At 39.5% G+C, this 17,012-nt stretch overlaps 1 protein-coding gene across 3 annotated transcripts in view; it reads right to left on the reverse strand.

Annotated features, from left to right (window-relative positions):
* RBMS3 (RNA binding motif single stranded interacting protein 3) overlaps positions 1 to 17,012 on the reverse strand; it is a 242,066-nt gene that overhangs the window by 108,363 nt on the left and 116,691 nt on the right. For all 3 annotated transcript variants that reach the window (XM_007446814.1, XM_007446812.1, XM_007446813.1), the window contains exon 4: positions 7,465 to 7,511. In XM_007446814.1, the coding sequence (XP_007446876.1) occupies positions 7,465 to 7,511 (47 nt within the window). The remainder of the gene's footprint in view (positions 1 to 7,464; positions 7,512 to 17,012) is intronic.

The following is a 17,012-nucleotide window of genomic DNA, read 5'->3' on the forward strand; positions in this document are numbered from 1 at the left end:
TTTATTTTATTTTTTTTTGTGGTACGCGGGCCTCTCACTGTTGTGGCCTCTCCCATTGTGGAGTACAGGCTCCGGACACACAGGCTCAGCGGCCATGGCTCATGGGCCCAGCCGCTCCGCGGCACGTGGGATCTTCCTGGACTGGGGCACGAACCTGTGTCCCCTGCACCGGCAGGCGGACTCCCAACCATTGCGCCACCAGGGAAGCCCTGAAAAAAGTAATATTTTTAAGGAACGCAAAGGGTTATTTGGTTTTCTGGCATGTAAAGCAAGTGGGCTCCAGAAGTCCAGAAAATGGAAGTCTAGGTCACTAATAGGACATTATTTTGCCTGCAGAAAAGTCATCATCAGGGGATTTGGCAGTCAGTAGTAATATGGTGAAATCTTATTTCACTGACAATAAAAATAACATGTATATATCAATAACCCCAGGGTAGGATGTTTTTTTAATGCAGAAAACCACACACAATCCTATTTGCCCACTGAAATAAACAGCCCTGCCTTGTCTTTCATGTCCATAGGCAATTTTGTTGGAGTCAGAGCCACAAATACTATCCTCAGGGCAACACTATAGCACAAGATTAATAAGTTATTGGTCATTTTTATTGTAATGCCAACGTATCCTTCACACTAGATTCCTTTCCTAGCGTAATAAGATAAGGTTTCTGTATCACTTAATATCAAATGCCCATATAAAACAGCTGGCAAACCAAGGCTACAGAAAACATTTTTTTTCACATCTCTCCCAAGAATCCATTTTCTTCAAATAAAACAATCCAAAAGGCTTTTACACAGAAGCCCTTAGTGAAAAGATCACAGGAAAGTTGCGATTTTGACTATGGGGGAGGAATTATTTCCCACCTCCCATGCTCATAGTTGAAAGTGATGGAATTTCATATTGGACGGTTAAAAAAGCAATAGGGCAATAGTAATAACACATTATAGAGTTATGCCAGATAGCTCTGAAAGAAGAATGGACATTTTTAGTTTCCTAAGTTAGCCTATAGTAAAAAGTACCAAGCGTTTTACTTTTCCATTGTGACCCAGAAATTTCTTCACTGTAACCTTCAAAGCCTTAGATGAAAGTGACATTGAATTAATTTTTTTAAAGTGATAATTTGGGTAGGTTCAAGCAGATGACACAACTGACATTTTTTACTGCCTACATGCTAGCAGCTCAGATACACCATGGTCCATGTTTACAAGTGTTTGTTCTTCATTAGAGAAATATCAAGCTTAATTTGGGAGTACTTATTTCAGTTTTATGTTGCTGTATTCAGGTTGAGGTTATAGAATTCAGAACATTTAACTGTTGACACAGTTGAGCTAGCAGCTATCCCCGAGACACATATTTGGATTTGATACTCAGAAACCTCTATGGCTGAGTGCAGTTAAGGGATGCCACAGGATCATAACATATGTTCTTTTTCTTTTTTTAATTGAAGTATAGTTGATTTACAACGTTGTGTTAATATCTTCTGTACAGCAAAGTGATTCAGTTATATATATATATATATACACATACACACACACACACACACACACACACACACACACATTCTTTTTTATATTCTTTTCCATTATGGTTTATTGCAGGATACTGAATATAGTTCCCTGTGCTATACAGTAGGACCTTGTTGTTTATCCCTTCTATATATAATAGTTTGCATCTGCTCACCCCAAACTACATAGGGTTGCCATATGATCCAGCAATCCCACTTCTGGGTATATATCCAGACAAAACTATGATTCAAAAAGATAAAATATGATCTTTAGTGGTGACATGGCACATCTCCAAGAGGACAAGCTCATGTCACTGTTCCATCAAGAAGTCTTCAGAATCCCGCACTAGAATGTAACTGCCTTTTCTCTGTAGTCCTATGACATTAATTTTCTTTATTTTTCTTTGTGAAAAGAATAGAAAAATATAAACAGTGAAAAATAAGTCTCCCTCTCACCCCTACTTCTCAGTACTCTGTCGGCTCTCCCCAGAGAACCACTGTCACCATGTCTTGTGTATTCTTTCAGAAATATTTTATACATATAAAAGTTAATACATACATAAATCTCATAGCACTTTGTGCTTCTGTCACAATACTACTTGCATTGTATCTAGAATTTGCATGCGTGCCCATTGTTCCTGACAGGATGGGAAATATATTTTTTCAAATTTGCATCACCAGAATGATTTTAAATGGTACAACAGATACGTATTCAAATGATAAAATTTGTTGATCTGAGTCAGCATTAAGCGACCTTTAACAATATTAACTGGATTGGAGTCAGCTGCAACTGTATCTTTGGATACATTTGTTCTACATAAAATGGGACCAGTTTCTTCTCTACAGCAATAAATATTTATCTCTCTGTTAGGTTACCGCTCTCTGAGTTAGGTTTGCCTACTGGATCGAATACAGCAATGTAATTAGGAGTAAATACTTGACTCTGGATATTCATGTTCCATTCGTTCATATGCTAAGTGAATTTTCTAAATCAGCTTCCCCACTTCAAAGAGGTACATGCTGACAATAACTCAAGGAACAGTGTGTTGAGGAAACATTTGTGGTTATTTTGGCATCTTAACATCCACAGAAATGACTATTCTTCTACTCCCCATTATTTAAATGTTACCATATAAGGCAATAAAACCAAAGGTGAACAAGACATTTTAAAAACCATCTACAAGAAGAAATATCAAGTGAATAAGGTTAGTGAGCTACAATCTTCTGATCTCTTCCATTTCATAAAATAAAGTGTTTCTACCTTCTTGGCACCAACAACACAATGGATAGTCTAAGCCTTCCGAAATTCCATTCTTAACCCAGGACATGAGAAACTCATGTGCAGTTTTGGCTCCTTTGGGTGAAACTGCAGGTTGCATTTAAGTAGGATCAAAGCAGAAATAGAGATACAGACACTGAGAACACAAACATATGGATACCAAGGTCGGGGGGTGGGGTGGGATGAGGTGGGAGATGGGGATTGACATATGTACACTATTGATACTAGTATAAAATAGATAACTAATGAGAACCTACTGTATAGCACAGGGAACTCTGCTCAATGCTCTGCACTGACCCAAATGAGAAGGAAATCCAAAAAGAGGGGATATATGTATAGCTGATTCAATTTGCTGTACTGTGTCAACTAACACAATATTGTAAAGCAACTATACTCCAATAAAAAAAATAATAAAGCGGATCAGATTTGGGTGTTACATGGGGACAGAGTGGCTTGATGCCAGGAAGGGGAATGGTTCCCTAATGCCACCTTGCTGGAGCCAAGCAGACATCATCAGTCACATTTTCTGTATCTGATTTGGCATTCATAGTACTAAGTTAAACAGTCTGTAAAGATGAATAAGACATGGAACCTGACTTCAGAGTTAATAGTCCATCAAGGAAATAATATGATGTCATGATACATGATAAAAAGACTGTCAGTGTATCATGGTCACATGAAATGTAGTGTAACAATAGTGTCAATATTGACAATGAAGATCACATTGTGCCATGCAGGGGTCCTTTGATCCTTACAAAGTCTTATGAAAAGGTACTGTTACTATCATCTCCACAGAGGAGGAAACTAAAGCACAAACAACTTGCCCATGTCTGGTAAATGACAGAATTTGGATGTGCTCCTGGGCAGGCTGGTTTTGGAGTCAGAACTCCTAACCACTGCTTAAACTGTGTCTCTTACGATTAATTGTGTAATTAGCTCTGCCTGGTATGATTTAATGGTGTTCTTTATTTTATTTATTTATTATTTTATTTGGCTACCTTGGGTGTTCATTGCCGCACGTGGGCTTTCTCTAGTTGCGTTGAGTGGGGGCTACTCTTCGTTGCGGTGCGCGGGCTTCTCATTGCGGTGGCTTCCCTTGTTGCAGAGCATGGGCTCTAGGTGCACGGGCTTCAGTAGTTGTGGCATGCGGGCTCAGTAGTTGTGGCTCGTGGACTCTAGAGCACAGGCTCAGTAGTTGTGGCACGTGGGCTTAGTTGCTCCACAGCATGTGGGATCTTCCCAGACCAGGGCTTGATTCTTAACCACTGTGCCACCAGGGAAGTCCCTAATGGTGTTCTTTAAATGAGAGCAGTGAAAGAAAGAAAGAAGGAAGGAAGGAAGGAAGGGACGGAGGGAGGGAGGGAGGAAAGAAGGGAGGAAGGAAGGAATTAGGAAGGAAGGAAGAATATCACCGTTCTCTCCAGGCAGAGAGAATTCCATGAGCAACAAGACACATGGGTTAAAGTAGCTTGGGATTCTCTGAGAATCAAAGAAGGTCCAGTTCAGTTGCAGGAACCAAATCACGGAGTTCTTTTTGTGCCATTCTTGGAAGTTTGAGTTCTGTTCTGCAGTTAGTAAAGTCCACATAATATATTAAACCAGGCAGGTGGATGATTACTGATTGCCTTTTGCTTTAAAAAATTATTCAAAAAGCAATGTGAAAATGGTTTGGAGGTCAGTTATATTAGAAGCAAGTAAAACCTTAGTACAGGTAGGGACTGGTGATTGAATAAACTCAACCAGTGGCAGGGAGGCAGAGCTGGGTTGAAGATACAGTTCAAAGACAGACGGAGTAAGTTTTAAGGACCAATTCTATTATAAAGAATGTTTTAGGAGAGAATACCCAGAGAACTGGAATTTATGGCTTAAATGGCTTTGAGTGTATTTTTAAAAAAGGAACAAGTAATTTGATCTTGTTTTTCATTTGATTTGGTTTGTATGCTGAAAGACTGATTGAAGATAATGACCTCACTTTGGGACAAAGATATCCAGGAGCCGCACCTAATGCAGTTAGACACACAGGTGATTTTTTTTGCCTCTAGTTATGAACCTGAAGTATGGACTTGGGAGTCTTCAGTTCCTAAAAGCAGGAGGAGTGGATGAGATCAACTGGAGAGAACACAGAGTGAGAAAAGACTAAACCCTGAGAAAGATTAATAAAAGTGGGCAGAAGAGGAGGAATCCGCAGACACCAAGTGAGCAGTGCAAGGGGAGAGCAAGGAGGATCAGCAAAGGATGGAGTCGTGAAATCTAAGAAATAAGAAATTTTCATGAAGCTGTAAATGGTAACAATAACAACAACAACAACAGAAAGTCAAATGATGCAAGATCTCAAACAGTATAAGGACTAAGAATGCGTCAGTTACAACTGACAAATTTGGAGATGAATTTGGACAAAAAAATTTGGACAAAAAAATTTGGACAAATTTTTTTCTCAAATTTGGAGACACCAACAGGGAAAATTCCCGTCAAGTCTGAGACCAGAATTCACACTTTAATGGGCTTAATTAGAGACAATATGGGAAGACAGTGTGTATAGAAAACTGGGGTTGTTTACCAGTGAAAAGAAAGCTAAAAGAGTGTGGTCACTAGAAGTGATCTCATGGGCAGAAAAGGATTGTTTTGCTTCTATCTTCTTTATAGGTGGGAGAGACTTGAGTATTTTACAGGCTGAAAGGAATATTCAGTAGACAAGACAGTATTGGAGACAGGGACTGCTGGATGACACAAAATTCTTTATCAGATGACAGGAGATAAAATAAAGAAGATGGTATTCTCAGCATCTTAACTACAATTTGTTTCCTGAGGGAAATATTCATTGTTGTAAATGTCTAAGTGGACAGTGGAGAGGATGAACCACTTGTGCAACTGCTGAAATAGTTCAAAGAATAGAATGTTACACTGTTACTATAAGGTTCAGACAAAGATGTCACAGAAGGCAGACGTATGTACTTGCAGTCGACCTCTATACGGTATAGACGGTGACCTGGGAAGGGAGACATGCTCCCTGTGTACTAGGCAGTCCTCACTGCCTCTAATACGGCACCACCCGAAGTTCACTTTGGGCTGCTCAGATTGCAGGCTGAAATCTCAATTTTTTTCTCTGTAGGTTTGTAATGGATCAGGATGAAAACTTGGAAAGTTAGGTCTTTGGGAAAACAAATTCAGATTTTAAATTGTGCACTGGAAAGATGACTGACTAAAGCAAAGCATTCACTCTCTCCAGTCCAGACCTAGGTCACTGGGGCATCTCCAATCCTTGACACCATGTGCCATTAAATTACAAATGTAAAATACTTGGTACTTAGTATGTGTTCAACAAATGTCATTCCCTTACATTATAATACCTGTTTTCTGTCACTGTCGCTGAGCATATAATGCCTTATTCTATGCCTTCTGGGTTAACTATTTTATTTTCCCAACTATACAATACGATTCTAGAGGACTTTATTTCATGTCTTTACATCTTGTCTTTTGTTCTTCTGACCACCAAGTTTAAAGGGCCTTGTTGGAAATAAGAGAAGGCTTATTGGATAAATGAAAGGATATTCTTAAGTTTCACTCCTAGAGAAGTTTTAATGAACAAAGGACAAAGGACTAGACTCTTACCCTAGACTACCAACCATGTTGACTCTTTCATGGAAGGATAGACCATGAGTTTCTTGAGGGCAAAGCCCTTGTCTCATACATTGTTTTTTTTAACCTATAGAGCATAGTACTGTGCTTGGCAGACTCATTGGATGTTTACTGAATGAGTAAATAAATGACCCCCTGAATGAATAACTATAAAAATAAGAGGGAGCTAAACATTTTCTACATCCCACAGGTGTTCATTAGATGCAGCTGACTAAATAGAAAAATGGAGTTTAATTCCTTCCATCCTCTAAGTTGATCTTAAATGAGACCTTCATTCTGATTGATTCTTTAATGAGACTGAAAGACAGAAAACTGAAAGCCACGGAGAAATCTAAGATAAAAGGTTGTGAAAATAAAAATAATACTTATTCTTTGGTTTGTTGGTCCATTGCAGGATGGCCAAAGTAAAGAAAAGAAATTGCAAAGTAAGAAGAAAGTTTCAACCAAAGAATATTCAGAATGACAGAATTTTAGAGAGGCCAGATCGTGTAGCTTAAGTCTGATTTTTTCAGAGGAGAATTTTAGGCTATGTGACTTGTTCTAAGTAAGAGGCTGCAAGTTTCCAGGTGCTTATTACGATGAAGAATGAAAATGCAATCACCAAGCTACTAACTTGACTTTGTCCGTTACCCTTCCCCTGATAGCCAGAAGGCAAGAGTGGAGCATTATTAATGTCAAAATGAACCTGGGCACATGCTAAAACTACTGAAGTCTCAACTCTAGAGTTATTAGTAGGAGCAACACTCTTACCGTAGAGATACACGGACACTTCTCCCAGACCAGTCTATCTACATACACCCCCCCTTCAAATCCTACTCCTTACTCTTTCTCAGATGAGAAAGGGAGAGACAGAATGTGGGCAGAAGCATTGTGAGGATGGGTGACATGGGGGTGCCATGAAATAAGAGTCACTCACAGGAAGAAAAAAAATACAATGATGAGAGAGGTTTAAAACAAAAAGAAAGATTTGAGTATTTTTCTTCAGTACTGATTTCAGAGTTCAAACATACCTCAGCAATTAAAATAGAGAAAATGTAGTCTACTTACCCATTCTGTATGGCAGCTGTGGGGTCATAGGTCAGAGCCATGCCAGCCTGTATATGGGGGGAAGAGGGGAGAAAATGGATCTTAACATTTTTATGGTGGTGTCCAAAGCATTCAATACGCACAATGCTTTTATCTTTACTTTCTACGATTTAAGTTTACTTTATCCTATATATTTCTCCTCCCTTACTACCAAGACTAGAATTTTTACTATCTGAACACAAGAATCCACCAGTGAGTTAGGGAGTTTATATTATATATCCAGACAAACCAAAGAACAATGCAGTTTGGATGATTTGCATTTCTAATTCATAAGCCATGCACTGTCTAATCTGGTATCCTTATAATTTCTCAGTATTTTCAAGAATACCTATTGTATATCCCATGGCATGAAAAAAAGGAAAGGACAGATGCTGGGGTCAGAGTAAAAATAAAAGCTACTTAAAACACATTCGACCTTTTAGAAGAAAATGTTAAGAAACATTTATTTTAAAATATTGCATGCCTCAGGGGTGTCTAGGCAATGAATCACAGAGTGCTGTCCAATACTTGCTGGTACCTGTCCCACTAAGAGTGTAGAAAGGGAAGGCCATTTACATGTGATGGAAATTCTAGGCCTTGTGGCTAATAAGGAGGTGGTTTAGTTTTTTTTTCTAAGAATAAAACCACCACTGAAAAACTACATTTCTGTAACTGGCAGTTGTTGCAGAAAAGAATATCAACTTGATGATCGCTGACTGACACCCTACCTCCTTTCATACACATCATCGTATTTCATCCTCACAAGGACCCTATGAAGTAGGCAGGAGAAATATTTCCTCCATTTGATAGATGCAGACACGGAAACTTGGAGGGATCAATTGACTTGGTTAAGGTCACATGTGTGGAGGCAGAACCAGATTCCAACCCAGACCAGCCATGACATTGACTAGGATTCTGAATGAGCCCCGAAGATCATTTCTCTGTGGCCGCATGGGTCTACCGTCCTTTGTTTTCCAAAACTGTCAGCCTGGTTATTGCTTGTGAGCAGAAACAGAAATAGAATGAAACAAAGATGACTAGGTTGTCTTTAGGTCGGATTTTTTTCCTTTTGGAAACTTAAAAATAAATTAGTCCAATGTCAATGTCCTGGCTCGACAATGCACTATTATTATATAAGATGTAACCACTGGGAGAGAAGGGGTACAGGGTAAATAGGACCTCCCTGTACATGTCTTTTGCAATTTCCTGTGAATATATAATTATTTCAAAATAATAAGAAAAAATAAATTAGCTTTAGTAAGAAAAAAATAAGAAAAAAATAAATTGACTTTTGTAGAGGATAAGAAAAACCATAAAAACTAGGGAAAATAAAAAAGAGCTTTTTTCATGTTTGAGTTTTTTTTCCAGTGTGATTGAAGGTGGTGGTTTTCCTGATAAGCTCATTTAATTCCTCAGTTTTTACACATAAGTAAAATGAAAATTCTCAGGCTTTCTAAGATAGGGCCTGAAGTCCAGGACAGCCTGCTACATTCAAGCTTACGTGCATTGTTTTCCCTAAACAGTAATTTAAAAATTATTATTAAGATTGGTATGAGGAACAAAACTGTAGAGCCATCTATAAATGAAACTGGCATACAGGGAGCACACGTAATTGAAACGAAGTTTGCAAACAAAGCTGAGATGGAGACGCACTGAGAATACAGGCTTAATGATAACTGCCCATCACTCATGTTGAAGAAATACAATGTGATAATGTGACAAGCTGGGGTCTGGAAAATGAGAATAGAAGAGTGGAAATGAAGACAGATTACTTTCCCCCCATGGGAGAAGCAAAGGTAGTGATGTCAAAGCACGTAGATTCTAAGTCTAAATTCTTCCCTGGATGGGGTCTCTGCCATGTGACAAACAGGAGGCTGGTCCGAGGCCAAAGACTCCCCAGGAGGGACCTGTCCAGGCGGGACTCCATGGTTCGGGGTCCTGGAGAGGGCAGCTGGAAAAGCTGTCCATCTGGGATGAGATTTCCCTCTTAAAAGCCCTAAGCTTCTCTCCCCTAACTTATCCAAGATGTCACAACAAAGACAGGATGAAAAAAACAGGTTTTGTACTCAATAAAGATATTGTTATTTAATAAGAGATTTAAATGATCATTGTATCTTCAGACCCCTGTTCACCCCCAAATTGTTTAAATCCCAGGGGACTTTAGGAAGCCACATTTAACTGTTTTCCTTGAACGTATTTTCCAATAGTGCTCAGAGACCAATGCCTTTCTTGAATTATAGGTCTTCAATATTTTCTTTTTATGCCATGTGTATTTGTTCTGGCAATGTCAGGTAAAGATTTTTTTCTTTCACATTTGACTTGAATTCCTCACGGATTATAGTTAACCAATCAGGTCTAGCTAGGAATACGGTAATTATCACAAAAATTCTCTCTCTTTCTTGAATAGTATTTGATAATCAGAAAGCCTAAGTTGGCCTCTTCCTCCATCTTAAACCTCCACTCATCTTTCAGAAGATGGAAAGAACTAAATAGATGATAATATGGTTTAGTGGAAAGAATATATGTTTTGGACCTGGGTCCAAGTCTTAGCTCTGTTGTTCTCTAGCACTGTGACCTCAGGCAAGTTATTTAATCTATTTGACCCTCATTTTCCTTAATTGTCAAGTGGTATAGTAATACCTACCTCAGATGATTGTTGTGAAATTTAAAAGATATTACTTTTGTGAAATGCCCACCACAGTGCCTGGAGACAAGACACATACATAAACATTATAACACAAAGCAACACGTGGCAAGTGCCCCGTGAGGGTATGCATGAGGTGTAGGGGAGAGGCCAGGGTGGTCAGGGAAGGCACTTGGAGGAGGTACAGGTGAGAGATTTCCATAGATGGAGATGAGAGGCGGAGGCCAGCTTAGGCAGAAGGAATAAGAGCATGGAAAAGGCGTGTAAATAAAAAGGGCAAGGCGGACGATCCACTTGCAGTAGAACACTGGAGGGAGCAGTTGACAATAAGATTTGGAAGGAAAGGAGGAAGGTCTTGATTGCTTGGCTCCTCTTGGGGAGCCACTGATCATTTTTCAAGCAGAAAAATCATATAGTCAAAGAGGGCTTTGGCAACAAGAAATAGCATGAGCCCCCTGGAAAACAGAGGGAAGAACCAGAGTGATGGGTGAGTAGGGTAGGCACTGGGGGACAGATGGGTGGAGAGAAACTAAGGAGAGGATGAAGCCAAGTTTCATCTACTTCATGATTTGGCCTGGGGCCAGTCGTGTCTCTGAGGACCTTGGGCAAGAGAAGACAACCAGAGATCTGCATTTGGAACACTGTGGTTTACAAAGCAAGGCATGGGTTAAACAAAGGGGTGTTTGAACTTAAACCGCTGGCTGAATATCACAGCACAATAACTAACACTGGGATGCACCTGGTTTTCATTTCATGTGTAACAGATTGTTGAGTTATAATTCTAATATGGTCTTAATGCAGATTTTGCATTCCATTTCCTTTTGTTTCTTTCCACAAGGTAAAAAAGAAAATTGATTTTGCTGCTCTGTCTAGCCACCTTTATACTGAGCTAGAACCATGAAATCGTCATTATGTAATAAACAAATTTTATGGCATGTTTACAAACTCCAGAGTCACACAAAAAGTAAAGTAACTTGGAACAAAACGAAAATGTCACACCACATAAATAGAGAAGTGATGTTTAATCCCGTCACTCTCTTTTGAAAGGGGTTTATTAAATTCACAAATATTTCCCACTTTTTAAGTTCACATTATTTGTGGATTAAAGGCATTTATGATTTATTTAAAACAAAGAGGGGATATTTTTGTCATTTTCCAGCAGCAGCTGAGTTTTGGCTTAATATTTCAGCCATAATGGGGTATTTCTAGTCCTTTCAGATAGAATCTATAAGAGCTAAATAAAAGCTTTAAAATATGGTTTATTGGAGTAATTAGGTGTCAATGAAAAAATGTTGCCTGCCATATCAGTAAACAAAGATTTGCAGCCATCAAGCCATCACACTACAGCCACTCTGGTGAGCCCTGAGGGAACTCAGAATAGAAACAGGATGCCCACCGTCAAATCATCAGACACTGCAGCCACCGCCCACCCCACAGTGCATCCTGAAGAGACTCAGGATGAGAAAGCACGGGATATTGGCCCCAGATAGCTGAGGTGCATATCAAAGCAATGATTTCAATGAGCCCTGACTTTTGCATCTTCCCATATATAGGAAGATGCATCCTTAACTTGAGATGTCTGGTTTTCCTTAATTAACAGTAATCTTTTGATGTTCTGACTACCTGGTTTTTGTTGCAAACACTCCTGTATCTCCTGGTTCCTCCCTTACCTCTTTGGAAGCAGCCTCTCAGAGTGATCTGGATGCTGTGTCCCAGGCTTAAGTGCTCAGTTTTGTCCAACAAATAAAACATAATTCTCAACTTTTAGGTTGAGCATTTTTTTTTCAGTCGGCATAGGGACCCAAAATTATTTCCAATAAACATAGGGGATTCATTGAGACACATCATTTTGACTTAGGGGCTAGATATTTGATATCCATAACTTTAAATGAAGAAGTAATAATTATGGAAATACTGCTTAAAATGTACTTGCTAGAGAAGGCATTACCACTTCAAGAAGACCTTCTAGACTGGAATGCTTGGTCTTATCTGAGGAGCAGAGTATCACTGACTCTAACAAAGCCACTGAAAAGATAGCTGAAAGAATGGTTTCTATCATTTTTGAAACTGGTTTTACAGTGTAATTTGAATGGGAATCAAAACATTTGATTACATGGACAAATACACACTGTAATTCCTGGAAAACTGAAACACTGATGCTGTAGCCTAATGTTTCTCCTTTTCCTAAATTCTGCCCTGACACACAATACATCATGATTGGATGAGTTACAAATGAAAAATTACAAAACTTTCCAATCTTCTAAGATCAGATTTCAGGCAACACTTTAATAAATAGGTAGTAAATATTGTTTATTTTAGTAAATATTGCGTACTGAATTAGCACAAGATGAGTTCAGGAAGCCAACAAAGAAAAGGATAACTTGGTTTTCTGGATATTATTTTTAAAGAGTTTAATTCTTGCAACTAATTAAACAATCTTTATAACTGTTAGCTGGTTATGGTTAAAAATTCAATAAATGAAATAAGATGACTTAAAAAATGATATGTGAAAATGGCTTAAAAGTATAATGCATCATAAATGTTTAGGTACTGCTATTGTCATGAAACCTCATTTAACTTTGTTTATATTTATTTACCAGCCTTTCTCTTTAGAAAACATGCCTTTTAGTGAAGAAATCATGATACAAAATTATGTGTACAATATGTGTGAGCAAATAAAAATTTTAAAAATTAAAAAAATCTTTGACTACTAAGGAAAAATTACTGTCAGCAATGTTCAATATTGGGATAAGTATTAACTATAAATGGCTTTTTTTTCTTTCATATTTTTTTCTGGCTCTTTTAAGTTGTATATGATTAGAAATATTTTATAATGGAGGAAAAACCAAAGAAACATACTATATCTTCTATTATTTGTTTTAAAATTATAAATTCAGGAGGGTAGAAAAAGGCATACTATTTGTAAAAGTCATATAGATCAGAGGCCTGATTCAGAAGTAAGCTTGAAAATGTCAGGAGACATTTGGGTTTGCTGGGTCAGTAGAATATAGAAAGCTGGGAAGGATAGGGACTGTTACAGCCAGAAGGGTCAAGGTGAGAATGAGCAGGGGGTCAAGAATGAAGACCGAAAATCCAGGGTTAATGATTTAGGGCTTCTAGTGGTGGAAGCTAGTAACAATTTATAAATCAAAAGGCCAAACTGGCTGAGAAATTGAAGGTTTCATATGTGATCCCCAAAGTGTGGATATCTAAGACATTCAGAGGAATCAAAAAAATCACCAGAAAACCACAAAATGATCAATACCCCATCAAGCTTTTGGCCAAAGAAAGGGCTTTTAACCTCCTTCCTGTTAAGAGAGTGTGTTTGCTGAAGAGGATATGAGAGCCTGAACTCCTGGCCTTCAGAAGAGGCAAGTGGTAGGGTTTTACCGGGAATGGCTCTGGCATGGATACGTGACCACTGAATGGTCTGTGTCTCCTGGGAGAGGCAGTCAACCATGTAAGGCAGGTCTCCGCTCTCACCTGCTGGAGGGATGCTCCTTGGGCTTGGTGCAGCCAGTCCCTCCTCTAAAGAGAGGATGAGGGACAAATGAGACGGGAGACAAGGAAATGTCCAAAGCCTACAAAAGGGAGCCAATATTGCATGGTCCTAAGATAAGACAGAAATCCTAGCTAACTGTCCCAAAAGATGCCAACCAACCTGTGAACTGGCTTACAGTACACTCCCTGACTTTCATAATTTCTGAACTCCCAAATCACTGTTATTCCAAATCGTATTTGATTAGTTTGCATCATTTGACCAGGGATTTTTTTTTTCCCTTCTTCTTTCAAAACTCCTTTCCCTCTGCTTCTGTGAGGCTCTCCCCTAGTTTTCTTCTGACCTCTCAGAGGGCTTTTTCTTGCTCGATCTGCCTTTGAGGTGCCAGTGCTCAGGACCGGGGTTTCCCTCCTTCTCTCTCCTTCTACACAACGATGACATTCACTTTCTGATCCCAACTATTGTTTATGTCCAAGGGATGCCCAAATCTTGGTCTCAAACTCAAGTATCCATACTGAGTTCCAGACACTTATTGCCAAGTTAAATTAGTAAGTTCATGTATCATCAGTATCTTTTTTTAGGTTATCATTTCTTGTTTGGGTGTTTACTACTATCCTTTGGTAAAATATCCTCTCCAGCCTTTGCTTGCACCTTCCTTTCCATCCACCAACCACACCATCATGCTGTGAAATGTGTCCCTATGATAGGCAGATCTGAACACATTGGTAGCATCTCATCACCTTTGAGATAAAACATGGCTTACAGAGCCCTTCATGATCAAATGGGAATGTGCCTCCTGACCTCCACAACTTTCCTGTGCAATTCCAGACCCCACCCTTCACCAACTCAGACATACACACTCACCCTGCCCTATAGTGTTACCTCTGGGCCTTTGCTGCTATAGGCTTTGGCTAGAAATTTTCTGTATCACTGTCTGAGGGAATATTGCAATGCTCTTCTCCCAGTCTCAGGCTAAATGTCATAGCCTCTAAAAGCCATTTCTCCCTCCATGAAGCATTAACCTCTGCCTTAGTTCTGCCCCCATGACGCAGGATGGGAGCTAACATGACCACACTTTGCCATGCGTATGCCTCTCTTAACCAGTCTCCTGACTGTTTCCATCTTGGTATATCTTCTTCCCGAACCAGTGCTTGGAATGTAACAGACTCAGTAAATGTTTGTTCAATGAATTAGTAAATGAATATATTTCCACTGTGGGGAATGGAAATTTTATGCAGTGGAAATGTGGAGTCCCGACCACTTGGACTGTCAGAGAATTCCCAAATTTGTATTTGAAAATGGAATTGGAGTGCTTTAGATTTTCCTTACTAGCAAAATTTCCTTAAAACAATTTCAAGTGAACTCACTCCAACGTCTAAAGACGATGTCTCAGCCCTTGATTGATTAGTAGAGATGGGGGGAAGCAAAATGATTGTTGGGGTCATTGGGAGACCTTCCCGATGTAACAGGGCAGCCCGTGCACATGAACCATATCATAAGCGGGAGGCCAGGAGGAACTCAAGGCCCCTCCTTACCCAGGCATCTGACCCCAAGTGCAGAGAAGAGGAGATTGTTAAAAGTCGTCTTGAAATCTCCAGGAGTTTGTCAGGAATCAAGCAAATGAAATGCAGGGGATTTATCACTTTAAAAAGAAATAGTAAAAACAGGCAGAGAATAGAGATAATTTGCCTCCTTGTGTTTGGAAAAAGAACATCAAGGAGAGTTATGCTATTGTTTACGAACTCTGTCATCTCGATATTTCTGCTTTTTTGGCTTTCGCTACAGCATTCTTGTCAGACAGAGATGCTCTCCCTTATCTTACAATAGAGAAGGACAAGATAAAAAGATGCAGACAGAATTAAGACTGGAAGGCTGAGAAAGTCTATGGCGGCACACACAAAAAAGCATTGTCAAAAAGGAAGCAGGGCTTCCCTGGTGGCGCAGTGGTTAAAGATCTGCCTGCCAATGCAAGGGACACAGGTTCAAACCCTGGTCCGGGAAGATCCCACATGCTGCGGAGGAACTAAGCCCATGAGCCACAACTACTAAGCCTGCGCTCTAGAGCCTGCAAGCCACAACCACTGAAGCCTGTGCGCCTACAGCCTGTGCTCCAGAACAGAAGCCACCGCAACGAGAAGCCCGGGCACCACAGCCAAGGGTAGCCCCTGCTCTCTGCAAGTAGAGAGAGCCCATGCGCAGCAACAAAGACCCAACGCAGCCAAAAATAAAAATAAATAAATAACTAAAATTAAAAAAAAAAAAAGAGGGAAGCAGAAGAAAAGGTATCATAGCATTATACAATGTAGCTAAAGGTCTCAAAGTCTTGGGGAAAAAAAAGTGCTAGTCTGAGTTCGTCATTAAAACCAAAGTTAAATGAAGCCTTGATTGATAATCATAAAAGAGATAAGAGAACATTGCCATATTTAATGTAGGTACTTCCGTTTTTATCTCTGTCCAAATGAGTGATCTTTGTAGCTTCCAAGACATAGTTTTGTTTTTTAATTTTTATTTTATATTGGAGTATAGCTGATTAACAATGTTTTGTTAGTTTCAGGCATACAGCAATCCAAGACATAGTTTTGTTTCACTTTTTAATATCCATGAAATTGGGGCTCACAGTATACTTGATAGCATTTGAGAGTTTGGCAAGTTTCTCCTCTTTTTTAGTGGTATTCAATATAATACTTTATCTTTAATTGATGGTGTCTTAGAGTCAATGATGTAGTGTATACACTATTAATCTCCACTGTAACATGGGTAAATAGGGTAAAAAATATCAGATGCTGAGGTTGCATCCAGGGCGAGTCTGTGCAGCTAGACACCTGAAAGTCCCAGGTATCTAGCTAACTGATCTGTATTCTGCCAGGTCCCAGCTATAGTTTGATGTTACCTTGAGGTCATAAGCTGTAGCTTAAATATTGATGGGGATGATTCTGCATCTGGTCACAGGTGGGTTGCCAAGACAGTGCCAACAACTCCAGAAATCCCCCAGGTTGTTGATGCCCCACTTAGCTGCCCTGATCCCTGGAGACTGGGTCAAGGGCATACAGGAGACATGGAGATCAACCATCAGCCTTGTAATTGCTTGATGTAATCTTCCCAGCCTTCAGCCCCTCCTAATTCTCCCAACACTATCCCCTCCCCAAGAATATAAGTAAGTTTTCCCATTCTCCTCCTTGGGAATGGAGAGGAGACAGAGGACTACAGCTTGTCATCAATCACATTTTATCCAAACTTACACTATTACAGGAATTTACAAGATTTACCTTTAGTGATCATAGGTTAGCAAATATTAGACCCAGCAGCTTTAAAATAAGAACACTTGGGCTTCCCTGGTGGCGCAGTGGTTGAGAGTCCGCCTGCCGATGCAGGGGACACGGGTTCGTG

The sequence above is a fragment of the Lipotes vexillifer genome, unplaced genomic scaffold (assembly GCF_000442215.2).
Source record: "Lipotes vexillifer unplaced genomic scaffold, Lipotes_vexillifer_v1.1 scaffold1020, whole genome shotgun sequence".
NCBI lineage: Eukaryota > Metazoa > Chordata > Mammalia > Artiodactyla > Lipotidae > Lipotes > Lipotes vexillifer.